Source organism: Syngnathus leptorhynchus, chromosome 10, assembly GCF_054491065.1.
Source record: "Syngnathus leptorhynchus isolate UIUO chromosome 10, UIUO_Slep, whole genome shotgun sequence".
NCBI lineage: Eukaryota > Metazoa > Chordata > Actinopteri > Syngnathiformes > Syngnathidae > Syngnathus > Syngnathus leptorhynchus.
The window spans coordinates 4,339,605-4,356,457 of record NC_141204.1 but is presented as its reverse complement, the minus strand read 5'-3'; the positions used below and the strand labels follow the sequence as shown (position 1 = coordinate 4,356,457).

General features: G+C 42.8%; 2 protein-coding genes across 5 annotated transcripts in view; both read left to right on the top strand.

Moving 5' to 3' along the window:
• Nucleotides 1–6,438, top strand: part of ehbp1 (EH domain binding protein 1) — a 62,958-nt gene extending 56,520 nt beyond the window's left edge. For all 4 annotated transcript variants that reach the window (XM_085921625.1, XM_085921624.1, XM_085921623.1 and 1 more), the window contains 4 exons: nt 298–397; nt 990–1,063; nt 5,146–5,260; nt 5,695–6,438. In XM_085921625.1, coding sequence (XP_085777751.1) covers nt 298–397; nt 990–1,063; nt 5,146–5,260; nt 5,695–5,785 — 380 coding nt within the window. In that variant the 3' untranslated portion in view covers nt 5,786–6,438. The remainder of the gene's footprint in view (nt 1–297; nt 398–989; nt 1,064–5,145; nt 5,261–5,694) is intronic.
• A 2,268-nt stretch (nt 6,439–8,706) lies between these two features.
• Nucleotides 8,707–15,872, top strand: otx1 (orthodenticle homeobox 1). The gene is made up of 4 exons (XM_085922559.1): nt 8,707–8,973; nt 10,858–11,058; nt 12,219–12,370; nt 13,685–15,872. Exons 2-4 carry the CDS (start codon nt 10,962–10,964, stop codon nt 14,456–14,458), a joined length of 1,023 nt encoding a protein of 340 aa, XP_085778685.1. The 5' UTR covers nt 8,707–8,973; nt 10,858–10,961; the 3' UTR covers nt 14,459–15,872.
• The last annotated feature ends 981 nt before the right edge of the window (nt 15,873–16,853 follow it).

The window sequence follows — 16,853 nt, the reverse complement described above, 5'->3', positions numbered from 1 at the left end:
GACTCGCGGGCGGCACACTGACCCGCCTTTATTTCGCTGCCGGCGTCCGTTTGAAAGTTGACTACAGTAATCCACCACGCTAAATCCCGACGCGTCGCTTTCATCGCCTGCCGTCCGTAATGGAATGACGACATCGCATCGGAGCCTATGCACACACACATGTGCCTTTCGTGCCGGTGTCTTTATTATTTGACAAAATGAAAATAAATAAAGGTACCATATAATCAGCAATGTAATACGTACTGCACCTTCCTACATTTCTAACACGTGTGTGTTTTTGTTTGCGTGTGCATGCAGGCAACAACAAGGAGGAGGAGGAGGCCATGATGCAGGAGTGGTTCATGTTGGTCAACAAGAAGAACGCCCTCATCAGGAGACAGAACCAACTCTCTCTGCTGTACGTTCACGTCGCGTACTTAACTCTCTCATTGATTGACATGAAATCAATAGGAACGTGGACATTATATGCGAATATTGCCCGTGTCTGTGTATGTCTATATGTGCAAGTGTATATGTGTGTGTGCTCAACTGGTACACACACACACATTTGCGAGGATGAGGAAGCGTGCGAGCGGCGAGATTGAAGTATTCCTAATCACATTATATCACGACCAAAGAGGGGAGGGGGGGGGGGGCAGAGGGCCGTTTAAAGTGGCCAATTGACAGAAGGGCTTATTATGAGGCCTTTGTGGTCCCTCTTTGTGCGGGAAAGACGAGCGTCAAGGACAAATTCTATTAGGGCTCATTTTTTAATATGGCTGAAAGAGGAAAGAATTGAATTTGTGACACACACACACACACACCTGCCGTGATGTCATTTCACACACAGACAAACTGAACGGTGTCTGTATGTGTGTGCGGCACTAGATTAAAAGTGTGAGAAGGTTCCGGCGAGTGTGGCAATCGATGTTTATTTATGTGGGTGTCCTGCCGTAATGATTTAGTCATTAACATATTGATGAACTTTGCTCCTCCCTTCCCGCCTGCAGGGAGAAGGAGCACGACCTGGAGAGACGCTTCGAACTGCTCAACAGAGAGCTCAGAGCCATGTTGGCCATCGAAGGTAACACACACGCATACACACACGGATGCAGAACTTGGCGTGCTGCTTTCAGGTGCCACTCAAAATGCACACTGATGCCAACATGGTTCAGCAATATTGATATGTGCTAGTGTGCGTGTATCAGTCTTAGTTTAGTTAGTCATTGTTCAACTGATTGTTTTGACTTTTTTTTTGTGTCGAGGCTAAACGAATTAGTGGCATTTCCATTCATTGCAATGGGAAAAGATGCTTTGGAATGGAACAAGTCACTGCTTCAACACAGTCAAAGAAAGCACACACAAAAAAATACTCGCTTTTATTCCGTCTTGAAATGCGTACTTGGCCATTCTCTGTGTTGTGTGTTTGATGAGTTTGATGTTAATTGTGTGGATGAGGATTAGACTCCGGTCCTGCCAGGGATTTGGCTTGCTGATACTTGATCAATGCTATCTGTTTCCTGCGCCGCCGAGGCCCGACTAGCCGATGCCTGATTGCGGAGCCGCGCCGCACTTTTTATTATCCAAAGCCCGTTAAGCATCCCGCCGCCATTGTGTCGTATCAAAGTTGTCAGGGGAAGCAAGTGGAGGTGAGAGGGTCCGGGGGAAAGTTTAATCCCCTTCCAATGCGTCCTCTTTGGCAAAATGAACCTTTGGCCAATCAATGCTAATTGATTTTGCTATTCGACATTGACCACCCCACCCCCGCCGTAAGACCGGCACTCCCCTCGACAGCCGCCTCCGTGCGACCATTGTCATTTCACTGATAAGCTACTTGCGCCATCATAAATCAATTGTAATTAGCACGAGAGCAGGGGGTGGCAGACAGGGGAGGGGGGGGGCAGACATGCATAGTCGAGCAGGAGCGAGAGAGCACGCCACACTGGCTTCCGTTTTAGTTATTTATCGGTATCGAGCCGCTTTGTCGACGGCGTCACTCAAACGTGTGTGTGTGTGTGTGTCACTGACTCTTATTTGGTGCTTGGTCGGGCCCATTGAGCGACGGCCAAGCGTGAGAGTGATTGTCAATTTTGGAGGCCAGTCCATCACACACACACACACGTGCGCACACACACACACGCTCTCGGAACTGAGATACACCTGCACACACTCACACACCTTTCTAAGATAAACTAACAATGATACACACATAGCGTATTCCAGCAAACAAACTGCAGAGAGTGGAGGTCCACATATTTTTATTGCGTTTATCTAATCTACTTCAACGCGCTGCTGTTTTGGTTAGCAACAGCGCAAACGTTCACCCTTTTTTTTTAACCTGAGACGAGTACACTTTCAAGCTGTAATTTTTTTTTTGTAATGAAGAATCTCAGCATCTATTTGAGGGCGGTGTTTATCTGTGTATATTGGGGCCATGCCGTCTATTTGAGTCGGGGCAATTATTTGAGGAAATACGGTAAACAGCAGGCAAAAACGCTCATGTAGTGAGCCGAATGACATATTTGGGGAGGCGTGCAGATACGCATTTTGTTGTTGTTGATAAGTGTGTGCGCGCGTGTTTGCGTGTTGGTGCGATGCCAGACGGGGAAATGCCATCTGTATGCCACGCTCTCATCTCACCGCCGCAAAATTGATCCACTATGGCCTCTTTATCTGCTTACACATTCACACCTATGAGTGTGTACGTGTGTGTGTGTATTTTGTAAAGCAGGCGCCCTCTCAGCATCTAAAAGGGATTTATGCATAGTCGGGTCCTGGAGTTTTTCCTGTTACGCTTTGATATGATAAGCTTTTTTTTATATATATGTTTAAAATCAATATGTAATCCTATGCAGGAGCTTATCCTCGCGTACACGCAACACACACACACACACGCACTCGGTTTGTAAATCTATTTGGGCTTTTGTAAGGCACAGGGGCGGCGCGGCGCCTTGGCCTCCATTGATTAGCTTCACTGTGCAATGTGATCACATCGGCGACTTTTCATGAGGTCGCCAACTTGTTCGGGGCCTCGTTTTTATTTTGTGCGTGAAGAGTTTATGCAAGCTAACGTTAAGCCATTGACAACTGGCAAATCTAAACTTGCATATGTTGTTCAGATTTGTTGAAATGATTTACCAAACATAGTAGCAATGTGATAAGTAGAAAATTACATGAGAAGATTTGATTTTTATTTATTATTATTTATTTAAATTCACAAACATTGGAGACTTTTTATTATTTTATTTTTTTTCCTTTTTCTCAACTTTATCGTGTCTGTCCTGGAAACGACAGCCACCTGTAGCTTTACACCATACATTTCATCTTAAGGTAACAGAGTCAAGTCAAAGCTGACAAGTTTTGCGTCCAATTTTCCACTTGGACTTGAGCCAGCATCTGATGCCAAAAGACCAAAGATAAAAAATAAGGGAGTTGTATTACTTGTTATGAAGCAAAGATCAACGTCTCCTTACTAGTTTGGAGCGCTCCTCTCTCTCTGCTGAATGAATTTGGAAGGGTGGGTTGGTGGTAGGTGGGAGGGGCATCCATCCAAGCCTGGGGGGGGTTCATGGAGATTGGACCAGCGCATTCTTGTGTGCCTTGTGCCGACTCTCATGGTTACCAGCGGTGTGCACGGCCAGACTTAATCTGAATATGCAGCCACCGTGCCAGCAGTGTGCAAGGTTTTCCCCTATGTGGAACCTCTCTGTGAGGGAGGGGGGAGGGGGGGGGGGGGAAACAGAGCGTCTGCGGGGGGGTTGTGTTGGTTGACGGGTGTCTGCTTACCCAGCCTGCCCAGCTCTGCTCACGTCTCTCATCTCCTCTCTTTATTGTTTACCTTCCTAATGAGGGGGGCGGGACCGGGTGATGTGTGATTGACAGCACCATGCCCCCCCCCCCCTCACCCACCCCAGCCCAACATCTCCCTCAACAACACACACACTAAGCCACCTAAGCCATACACACTGGCTTTTGGGCTGAGAGGAGTTCTGAAGATTTTTTTCTTTCCCAATATTTCTCTGTATGCTTGTGGGAAAGTATTTGTTTTTTTGTTTTTTTTTAACTTCCTGTATTGGTACAACTTTTTAGCTGAATAATATGAGAAATTCCTTAACCAGCTTTTCCTCTTTCTAAACAATTTAGTTTTGTGGAAAACAAATAATATAATAATTAGGGGGAAGAAAAACTGTTGGATGTGCATTCGTGACGCTGGGTGACTTGTGAGGTTTACCACTCACACGATTCATTTTCTCCACTTGCTACCTGACATACTGATGTGGAAAATCCACACAAACATTTGTACAACACCGCTGTGGAATTTACCTTTCTCCCTCGAGAGTAAATTTGTTTTTTTTTTTTGGAGGCAGGCAAGAAGAAAAAAAGAGATTGTGGGAGGACAAATATTGGAACTGTGTTCATTTTGCTCTAAGCTCCTCTTCAAAGAGATCATGAGGACCAATCAGGAAACAGCTCAGACTTTTCTGGATGTGCACGTATAAACATAGCCAATTTGTTTTGGATCATGGATTCATTTATTGATAAATCAATATGTCATCAAAAATTATTGGACTGGAGATGTTCTGGTTCAAGTTGCCTGCAAATGGAAATTTTTGTGAGCCAATCAAATGTTTTAATTAGCGCCACTAATGGTGAGAATGGCAAGGCGGGGCGTCGGGGCTTTTCTGTGTAGCGCCCGGGGCGGATGTGAGCCCCTGTGGGTGGACCCCCCCCCCTCCCTCCTGGGACAGGCAGATGGGGATTTGGGTGGGGGTCCGACCTGAACCCCTGTGGGACCCCGTGGGGGCCCTTTCCTGTTTCAGAGGCGTGCCCCCACCTTTTTGTTTGGTTGTTTACAAATGTGCCTCATCATCAACACGCCGTTAGCGACGATTCAATCATTTTCATCCGTTCATACAAAAATAGACAAAATATATCAAATTTAAACTGTAGCCCTGCGAATGGTATTTTATTCATTTCTTTGGACATTAGAACATTTAAGGCTCCTAGTTTTCCTTTGGTCACATGTCCTCATGCAGTCAAATCCGAATTAATCCACTTTTCATGATGTCAGAGGTTTTCGAGCCACTTCCAAATGTGACGTTTAGCTAGCTAGCTAGCTAGCTCTTATTGACATTTTGCCGTCGTTGTTGCTGCCCTAATCCTCAGACTGGCAGAAGACGGAAGCCCAGAAGCGTCGTGAGCAGCTGCTGCTGGACGAGCTGGTCCTTCTGGTCAACAAACGGGACGCGCTGGTCCGGGACCTGGATGCCCAGGAAAAGGAGTAAGTCGCAGGCACACTTGTAGAACACATCATCATCATCAAGAGTCTAAGCGATGACTCTATTACATGAAAAAGTGTTTCCTGGGGGAACCGATTGGGACTTCCTAGAACCCAATGGGGGCCCCTTCCTCGCAAGACTCTAGAGACCACTATCGGGGAGTCCCTCCTTACCTCGCTAGTTATGACATGTTACATGTTACTTTTTTTTTTTTTAAACCACAAAGGAGTAGGTCCCAAAACAAGCGAGTAGAGTAGATACCGCCAGTGGAAACGGGGCTTATTAGTCACATGAAGAAAATTTACAAAAGTAGGACGGGTAAATATTCCTGTGTATGGACGCTAACATATACACACACACATACTTCAAATAGTTTACCACGTGGCCTGTTGCTTGCCAAAACTGATTTTTTTTGTTTTTTTTGCGTCCACCACAGGGCCGAGGAGGAGGATGAGCACCTGGAGAGGACGCTAGAGCAGAACAAAGGCAAGATGGCCAAGAAAGAGGAGAAGTGCGTCCTTCAGTGACAACACAACAACATCAAGAGCAACAAGAACAAAAAAAGATTGTACATATGTGGCCTCCTGCCAAGTTGTTTGATGGTTTTACAATGTATGCTTTAAAAGCGGTACTTTTGCAGGATTTTTATGGGTGTCGTGCTGTAAATGGAACGCCCCAGGTACAAAAATGCTTTTCTTTCATTTCCAATTTTGGACAGTGAGCTGGTGGACTTTTCCTTTTTTTTTTTTTAAAGAGGAAAAAAAACTTTCTTTTATTTCATTCACTTTACAACTTTTTACTGTAAAATATCTTAAATTGTCCATACCTGATAGTGTTTTTAATAATTGTTATTTTTTGTTCAAAAGCAGTTTACCAAAAAGAAGACATTTTCCCCCCCCAATTTTCTTGTATATTTTTATCATAAAAGCTTCTGTCTGCTTTTTTTCCCTTTAAAAGAGTCATGCAGTCAAAGTGAAAAAAAGTTTTATTTATTGTTCCATAAGCTGCTTGTATGTGAAACTGCCATCACATTATTTTCCTGTTTGGATTAGTATTTATTGAGATTTGCTTCCACATGCATCTTGTATGAGCTCGCCACATCTTCAGTTTTATTTATTCCACTGGCTTCAAGACCAACCTTCAATAAAGTTCTTGTACGCGTGTCATACTCCACTAGAAATGCCTCTAGAGTATTTTGACCTCATTAAAATAGTTAAACTTATTTCGAAAGAAAAAAAGTGGGATATTAAAAAACTTTTTAGTAAAATTGTGGTTGACATTCTAGAAATTGTAATTAAAGAACAGAACTTTTTTGTAAATCTTTAATATATTTTTGCTCATTTAATTGTTAAAATTGACTCTGAGCACAAGGATCATATTTATTCCATTTATTTTTTCCCCTTGCTCTTTAATTCCCCAGCGACCTAACTCACGGAATTAATCGACTTCCACAGAGCATGCGTCGAATCATTAATTGCACCGTTTAAGATTTTCCTAAAAAGAAAAGAAATCTTAAATCTTCCCGACTTCCACAGCCCCGGTGCGCCCCAGCGGCACGCAGGCGAAATCTTAGCCAGCGAGGAGGCGCTGTGCGGCGGCCTCGTCTCACTCTGTCTCTCCCCCCTCCCTTCCATGTCTCTCGTAAGGAAGGAGAACAAATAAAGAGTGACAGCACACCTCTTCTTCCTCCTCCTCCTCCCCCCCTCCTCTTCTTCCTCTAACTTTCACATTATTAATCATCCCCACTTGACTTTGTTTTATTGCACTTGTCACATCAGGGATTAAAATTAATAATGAATTAAAATGGGATGGGGGAGGGCACATTTTGGTGGTCATTTCAATGATGTCAAAATATTCCTCATTGTTCATCACAATTTATTACACAATGACCCGATTATTCAATTAATTAGTTAACAATTTTGTTGTCATATTATAAAAAAAACTTATTAATGAATTAACTTCATGTCCATGCATGTTTTTTTGATGAAATAATCCTTACCTCCTTTAATGAGATAATCATAAATCCTTTTGGTCTGAGTAAAAAGCATCGTCATCCACACATGCATAAAGGCCCCACGTCCACGATCAGGTCCACTTGCACTGCACTGCTGCTGCTCCATCCTGGGGATGGATTTATGGAAGTATAGATGGATGAAGGAGGGATGGAGGGAGCAACTTTTCCCTCCTCCTCCTCCTGGCCGCCTTAATCCTTAGCTTTAGCGGCTCAGAAAGGAATTCAAGCACAATTTGGGATTAGACAAATAATCTTAGGGAACCAAAAAAAGAGATGCTTGGTCACTTGATACTTGTAGTAGATGACAAGAACAAGCAAGTTTAGATTCTTTTGCTGTCGTTTTGCATCATTCGTACGAATAAAAGCGCGTGGGGGGGGGGGGGGGGGGTGTACTCATGCCTCTTGTTTTTCTTTTTTTTTTTAATCGGGCAATTTTTGGGGGGCCTCCCACACAATTCCAAACTCATTTTAAAAACAACCACTCTCCTTGTGCTATGAAATATTTCTATTTATCATAGCGTGTGAGCGTGTGACTTGCGGTGAGGGTGCTCCTTTATTATTCAACTTTACATCCTCAAATGTAATTCTAAATGGGGATTAGAGCTCATTAATATTCATGAGACTGGCCCGAGTGTATTTGTGTGCATGTGTGTGCTAGTGCGTGTGCTCGTCGTTGTGTGCGCGTGTGTATCTCAACAACAAAAAAAGCACTAAAATGGATTAATTTAATGTTTATTATATTTTTAGACGTGAAACACACGATAAAATATCAAGCATATATTAGCGTTGAATGAAAAATTCGGTGTGGCCAACTGCACCAGCATTAATTAGTTTTATAGTTACATTTTCGAAAATAAACAAAAATTTAGATTTAAATACATTTTCGTCAACTCACTGAAAATATACAAATCTGCTTTTTTAAATAAAACAGCATTTCTACATGTGTAAATCTACATGTTTTCTTTTCAATCCTTTAAAATTATAAATATTTGCTGACTAAAACAAAACAAAAGTCTGAAGTACTGCACAAGCAACTGGAAGTCAAAACCTTCCGAAAACCTTTAAACAAAAGTAAATTGATTTCATGCTGTAGGAAGAGAACTGAAGTTTTTCAAAAAAAAAAAAAAAAATGAAAGGGAAACAAAAAGACAATTACAACTTTTTATGGTTTTTTTTAATTTTTTTTAGCAATCCAAAAAATAAAAACAAGCAGAGGAGGCCCTCGGAGGAAAGAAGTGAAGAAAGCGAGAGAACGAAAAGAGAGAGAGAGAGGGTGAAATGGGCGTGAGCTTCTGTGTCTTTCTTCTCTCTTATTGGCCGCCACGACCTTCCTCATGCGAAAGTGGAGCTCCCATTGGTTGTCGTAGGCGGGCCGGCAGGTGTCAGCCTTCTCTTAGAGGCGCGGGGCGGGCGGAAGGCCTCTATTAGCCTCATCAAAGCACACACACACTCCACAACCGCAACCCACAAACGCGTCACTCTCCCCGGCCTACGGACGACAGAGGACCCGCCGACGCCGGAGTCTCGCCGGAGCCTCTTCCAGAGCTTTTTGTCAAGCGACATGTCGAGTGTTTTTCTAGTGGAAGGAGAGCGACTTTAGGCGGCTTGTGTGCTTTGCTGCTCCCGTTGCTGCTTCTGGATACTTTGAATTCATTTCAGTTGCTGGGAAGGAGAAAGAACGTCAGGAGATACGCAAACAAGGTGACGACAAGTTTTAAGACTTTCTTTTGACTAACTTTTGGACAAAACCACGGTTAAAAAAAATCAAATGTTTTCGTTCAACCTTATCAGAATACCATTGATCAAGCACGCAATTTTTATTTTGAGTCCCCGTAGTTTTGTTGTGTATTGTTATTGTCACCCAAAAAATCTTGAAATTGTTAACATTACTTTTTGTTTGCACAAATTGGCCCTAACTAATATCTTTAGCATTTTATGAAATTGTTATTGAATCGCCATGTACTTAATTGTATGGATAATCTTGTTAAAAAACAATTACTTGGCTTGTTCATTCTTTTTTACTATAATAAGTAACATTTTTACGCCCCCCTCCCCCTCCAACATTAATTCAAATATGTCATGATTAGACTTGTCAAGAAAAAGCTGTAAAACAAAGAAAAGTCAATTTTCTGTTCATTTCATTCAAATGTGGCCTCGTTCTACATTTTTATTCCACACAAAAAGGGCTCTAACTCATTTTTTCTAGTCTTCATTTATCAGATAAAGTAAACAGAATTATTTGGCTTTCCCATTCCTTTTTTAAAATCATAAATTACATTTTCTCCCCAACATTAGGTTCTTTAGACGTAAACAATATCGTGTCCTGGGCCATGAGCTACAAAAAAAAAAAAAAAATCAAATAGTTAGTAAACATTGCAAATACCTTACTTGACTTATATAAACAGATAACTGCCTATTGGCGATAAAGCGAAAGGCATTGTTTTGACAAGATAAACATTTAGGGATCACAATTGATGTATTCAAATTTTTAATGCTCGTTTAAAGTGTGGAAGCTGGCTTGTTGCTAAAGACAATAAACGATGGATAATTGTTGCTGGAATTGTTTTCAACTGTTTGCTGGCTGATGAGTGCTGCTAAATTATAATGGAGGGCGGGGGGGGGGGGGCAAAGGGGGCTTCATTTGCACGCAGATGTTTTCTTGTCTGCGTTTGAGCGCAATACACGTCCACTCTAGTCGAGAGAACTCATCACAAGTTGATGGCAAATGGTCTCCAACAAGCAACCTGGAAATTTGTCATTTGTTGCCCAGAATAAATTAAATATAGTTTGACTCTTCTGGCCAAATCTCCTTAATATCGTACTTAGGTTTTGAGCAAATGATGGAAAACTATTTGATTTTTTTTTTTTTTTTATTGATACCAAACATGTTTGAATTCATTGATTAGAGCAAACATTTATTCAGCGTTTTCTCCCCTAAGGACTTCATAAAATTCGAAAATAAACAAGCGTGAACGGCCATTGAATAGACTCCTTCGGCTGCCTGACTTGTTGGGCGAATTAGGAAAGATTTTTTTTTTCAGTTGTGATTTCTCTTTAAAATGTAAATGCGTCGATTTTCCTACATTAACCGTTAAAAATAATAATATTTCAGGTTTCCTTCGAAATGAATTTATTTTATATTGGAAAAAAAACACGTGCCACATTTGCTGATTTTAGTCACACACCAAATCAATTGATCAAACTTACGAGCAATAAAATTCCTTTTAGTATCTTGCAATTATTCTTAAAAAAATCTTCAACTTTTTGACCTCCTATTTCCACATTTCTTGAATGATTCAAATCCTTGCCACTTCCAAAGATTCAGCTCATTAGTTTTGAGGATTATTTCTCAATCCAAAATTCCCCAATTTTCCAAAACCACATATCCAATTGAAGAGATTTGACTTTCCCCCCCTTCCTTTTCCACATTTCTTGAGATTCCACCATTAAAGCTCTGAGAACCAAGAAGTGTGCCAGTAGTGCGTATGTTAAAATATGATAATGCAGTCCGAACGACCCTCTGAATGATTTAGTGAACGTGTATTACTGTTTTTTCTTTTTTCCGTGACGTCGCCCACACCACAGCGAGCCGCCTCGGGCCCTCGCGTCTCGCCAAGCTGCAGCATCCCCGGGGCCGAGCGGCGAGCCAGTGGGCCGAGCTGGGCGGCGCCGCAGTGAGCGCCTGTAGCATGATGTCCTACCTCAAGCAGCCTCCCTACGCCGTCAACGGCCTGGGGCTGAGCGGAGCCGCCATGGACCTGCTGCACCCATCCGTGGGCTACCCGGGTACGCACGCACTACGCACGCACTGCGCACGCACGCACGCTCCTCAGTTTCCACTTCGCCGGCGATTACGTCTTGCGCCGACTATTAATATTAATTGGCTTTGGACTCATGCACAATTCAACGTGCGCAAACGTGTACAGTTCTCTGCGCGGCCTTGTTACTTTCATGCTGCAAGTTTAAAATGAAACCCGAGTCACTTTTTTTTTCATTGAATCTTCAGTTGGCACTGCGCGTATTGAGTCTTAAACACTTTTTTCCATTTATTTTCATTGTATTAAATTACACAAAGTGTTCTTGCTACCGAAAGAAATATGTCGACTGAAGGGGTATAGTTATGCAGCCAACAAACATTGAGTTAAAAAAGTTGAGATATTGTGATCGACGTTTTGTCCCAAGCGTTATTAATTCAAAAAAGTGACTGTAAGAAAAACTGTATAAATGCTTTTTGAGCTTATTGATTTTATTTTATAAACGTTTTATTCTGTCTTCAATTGTCAGTCCACAAGTTTTTGATAAGCCTAAAACGATCTTTTTTCTAAAAAAAAATTAAATAATCATTTTAAAGAAAACATAATTAACTGTACGCACACACATTTGTTCGACGTTTCCATTTTTATTATAAATCAAATGTAGTCTTTTCAACATTCGTTTCTATGTAGATTATAAATTTGTGTCCCGGGCCTTGATCTAAAAAGAAATACATAGTAAAAGTTCCTGTACACTGCATAACTGGATTTACGTCACGTCATTTTAAAAATATACGCTACTGTCATTACAATAATCATACAGTTGCATGAATAATTCTAACAATACCAATGATTTTCTTTGATGTAATTACTTGATTTTTATCTTTTCAAATTCATATTACGTCTTCGTATGGAGTATTATTTTACCAGAGGAGGGAAAAAAATCACTTCCATAATTGTTGTTTCTAAAATTAGGTCAATTTAAAAAAGTTGTCCTCGGCAAATGCCTGTACAAAATAACAATAAAAACATCGCAAATATGTTACGAGCAAGTCTTCAGGAGTAATGAAAAAGGCCACACAAAAAAATAAACAAAAACAAACCATGTTAATTTGAACGCTGTGAAATAATAGTGAGATTTCATTGCCATTCGTGAGGATATTTATTTTAGTTTCGCTGTTTTTGTGTCGTTAGCGACGCCTAGGAAACAACGTCGCGAGCGGACCACATTCACCCGGTCTCAGTTGGACGTCTTGGAGTCTCTGTTCGCCAAGACCCGCTACCCGGACATCTTCATGCGGGAAGAGGTGGCTCTCAAAATCAACTTGCCAGAGTCCCGCGTCCAGGTCAGCGTCTTCCTCTCACACGCACTCACTTTATTAGCCACAAGACCGTTTTATTGCCTGTTAAATAATGACCAGATGCTATCAAGGTTCTCGTAGCTAATAGGCTAATTCATTAGCTCAACAGGCGGGCTCTTTGAGTTGATTTAGTAGCTCATTAATAACATGCAGTTGTCACTTCAAATCACTTTGCAGTAAATCGGAAGTGTCGCCAAAGACTTTGGTCAAAGTGCCCACTTGACTTTTATCGACTTAATTAGCGACGTTTGAACTTGTGAGGAAGACCTAACTTGAGCGTCGCCATTTTATGTCCAAAAAAGTCAATCATATATTAATCGAAAACGGCGTTAACACCTCCCTCCCCGTAATAATTATCAATGAGCTAATATTGATAAACTTATTTGTCTCACATTAAATGTAAATCTGTTATTGATTCGTCAGAGATATCCTGCAGTCAAGAGTAAGGGATTCAGTATTGAACTGGCACGCTCACTTTCACCTTATTAAATGCAGTAAATGAAGTTGTCTGTTTACTGGCGCTATTAAGTATGATTCATTTCGGATTATATGTACAAATGGCAAGTAAAATTTTGAAATAAAGCATGCACACACTGAGGTCTCAGTCTTGTAATATTTGTTTTATACAAAAATCTAATGTATTCACAATATAAAGTAAGGTCCAGACAATGTTCAAAATGTGCAACTGCTCATTTGACATGAAACATTGACACTGCGGCCAAGTATTATGGTTATTTCTGACTTTCCAGTGTGTTTTCCATGCCAAGTAAAGGCACAAACTCAAGTCTTAAGGTCCTGTAGGCTGCATACCCCCCCCCCCCCCCCCCCTTGTGAAAAAAAAAACCATACAGTGGATGGAATAAAAAGTTAATGTTAATTGAAATTCAAACGCTCATGCTATAGCATTGAAGTGTTATGTTTTTTTTTCCAGATTTATTTTTAGATAATAAACAAAAATGTATAGAAGAAGGTATATATCCAGATATTTCTTTCGAAAGTGTAGTCTCCTTCGTAGACAGGGATTATCACACAAATCCAAGACAGTAATACCTGCAAGAAAAAAAATTGATGGAAAAGACACACTTGTTAGGATAGGTGAAAACATTGTTTTCAAGTGTTGTGCTTGCAGTGTTTCTAAATTCTTTTCAAAGTGGTTGCATTTTGTGCTGCGGAAATCTGATCTAGTCGACTGAAATTTGGCTCGGGCTAAGGGCTTCGCCTGCCGCTCTGATAATAAGGCCCTAATTATTCAGACGTTCATGAAGGTATATGTGCTCATTGGGGTGTTTGTATTCCCAGGTGTGGTTCAAGAACCGCCGGGCCAAGTGTCGTCAGCAACAGCAGAGCGGAGGGGGCGCCAAGGCGCGGCCCCCCAAAAAGAAGTCATCCCCGGCCCGAGAGAGCACGGGTTCGGAAAGCAGCGGTCAGTTCACGCCACCCGCCGTCTCCAGCACGGGTTCGTCCTCGTCCTCTTCGGCGGCGTCCAACCACGCAGCGGCGGCGCTGAGCAGCAGCACGGCTCCGTCCATCAGCACCGTGTCATCCATCTGGAGCCCCGCCATCTCCCCGGGTAACGCAGCGGCTCCGGCCGCCGCCCCCTCGGCCGCCCCGCTTCCTGAGCCCGGCCCGCCCTCCAACGCCTCCTGCATGCAGCGCTCCATGTCTGGATCGGCCACCGCCGCCACCTCGTACCCCATCTCCTACAACCAGACGGCAGGCTACGGCCAGGGCTACCCAGCCCCTTCCGGCTCCTACTTTGGGGGCGTGGACTGCGGCTCCTACCTGACGCCCATGCACTCCCACCATCACCAGCTCAGTCCCATGGCCGCCTCGTCCATGTCTGCACACCCGCACCACCACATCGGCCAGTCCTCGGGACACCCGCACCATCACCACCCGCATCACCACCACCATCCTCATCAGGCCTACGGAGGTTCCGGGCTGGCCTTCAACTCCTCCGACTGCCTGGATTACAAAGATCAGACAGGCGCCTCGTCCTGGAAACTCAACTTCAACGCTTCGGACTGCTTGGACTATAAAGACCAAACCTCCTGGAGGTTCCAAGTCTTGTGATCAGTGACTTTCGACTCGCCCCACCACACCCCACCTCCTGGGAGATGGAGCATTCAGGAGCTGAACCACTTTGATTCTAAAAATTCTGGGGCCGAAGCATGTTTTGGTACATTCGCAAGCCAATGCAATGCGTTCAAGAACCGGAGTGCTGAGCAGTCAGAGCACTTGGGAGCCAGAGCATCCAGAAGCCAGAGAACGGAACTCTATGAGCCGGAATACTCCGGCTCCTGAGTGCTCCGGCTCTTGAATGTTCTTGAACTGGAGCGCTCAGGAACTGTAATACTCTGGGTTCAAGAATTCCAATTCTGAAGCTGTGGACTCAAAACTCTAGGAGCTGGATTGCTCCTGCTCACAAGTGCTCTTGCTTGAATGTTCTTGAAGTTAGGAGCACATGGAATTCTCAAAGCTGGAGTATTGTTGTTCCTGAATGCGCTGTCCAGTTCCTGATCTTGTGCAAGCTGGAATTCAAAGAGCCAGAATGTCCTGAGCCTGAGCGTAGAATTCTTAGAGTGGGAATGCACCTGCTTACAAACGCTCTGGCTCCTGAATGTTCATGAGCTGGAGAATTGGGTAGCAGGAAAAACTCGGAGCCACTCGGACTTGAAGAAGAAAAAACATGAACAAGGCAAAATGTGCAGTTTTTTTCGGAGGTGAAAACGACCAGAGAAGCTGTGTGGAATATCACTCAAAAAGAGCCGTTACACCCCTTTTTATTTGTTTTCTTTTTAGAGATTTTTAGTCAGCGTCTGAGCTGAACGTGTGTAAATATGTATTTGGGTCAGTTCCAATGACCGCCTTTAGATGGTGTTTTTTTGCAACTCTTTACTACACATGTTGGAAGAAAAATACAGAGGAAAAAAATGTAAATGTTCCCAAAGAGATTAAATTGGCCCCTTAAAAAAGTTTTATATAAGATGCTTTGGTTTTACTCTGAACAAAAAAAACCTTTTTTTTTTTTTTAACAGGAATCTAAAGAAACAAGAATTTCAGAAAAGATGAAAAGATTCCACTTGCTTCATTCTCTCATCTTTCTTTGGCTTTGTGGTGATGTTTGAACAAAGCACTTGGCAACAATTACAAAGAAACATTTGAATTCTACAACTGGTCACTTTGGAGAGCAAACTGTGACCACTTTTCACTTCCTCAAAATTGCTTCTCTTGAGATGATGTTGAATGTATTTCTCCCCCCCCCCCCAAAAAAAAAGGGCGAGAGCACCCTAACTTCCATGTTCATCCAATAAAGATCCCTTCAGTCATGTTAATTTCTTTTCTACTCGAGTCCATGAATTTATTTGTTTTTGGATTTACTAATAATGAAAATGATCTCACCTCACTTTAGAGGTGGAACTGCATGTTGAAACGGTCATTGGTGGGGTGTGACTGGCTGATTGCAATACATGTTCGTCATCATGCTTGGTAAGTGAGACGTGCTCACGCCAAAAACGTGGCATGACTCAGCAATTCTGCGGGATTAAATGTGGCAAGGAGCAGGCATTGGAGGGGGGGGGGGGGGTAATCAAAGATAAACATTTCTGCAGTGATTGAGTGGCAGTGTGTGTGAGACCAATTCCCGTCTGGACCATACAAATTAAAGAATGTTTTTTGTTTTAAATTACAATGTAAAATAAGACTTTTATTACTTTTCACCTTCAGTTAAGCTTTGATCATGATTTTTCCCTAATGACGTGGCCTGTTATTAGGTACACCTGAAAATGGTGGTGTACCTAATGGAGTGTCCGAGTGACATCACAGATCAGATAGCCAATCAGGAGGTGGGGGTGAGGGCGGGTGTGGTACTTTTCACTTTCACTTAAGCTTTTTCCCTAATAAAGTGGCCTGTGGTTAGGAACGCCTGAAAATGGTGGTGTACCTAATGGAGTGTCCGAGTGACGTCACACATCAAACAGCCAATCAGAAAGTGGGGGTGAGGGCGGGTGTGGCACTTTTCACTTTCAGTTAAGCTTTGACCATGGGTTTTCCCTAATGAAGTGGCCTGTGATTAGGAACACCTGAAAATGGCGGTGTACCTAATGGAGTGTCCGAGTGACGTCACGGATCAAACAGCCAATCAGAAAGTGGGGGTGAGGGCGGGTGTGGCACTTTTCACTTTCAGTTAAGCTTTGACCATAATTTTTCCCTAATGAAGTGACCTGTTATTAGGTACACCTGATAATGGCGGTGTACCTAATGGAGTGTCTGAGTGACGTCACAGATCAAACAGCCAATCAGAAAGTGGGGGTGAGGACGGGTGCGGCACTTTTCAGTTAAGCGTTTTCCCTAATGAAGTGGCCTGTAATCAGGTACACCTGTGTCCGAGTGACGTCACAGATCCAACAGCCAATCAGAAAGTGGGGGGTTGTTTGGGTGTGGCACTTTTCACTTTCACTTAAGCTTT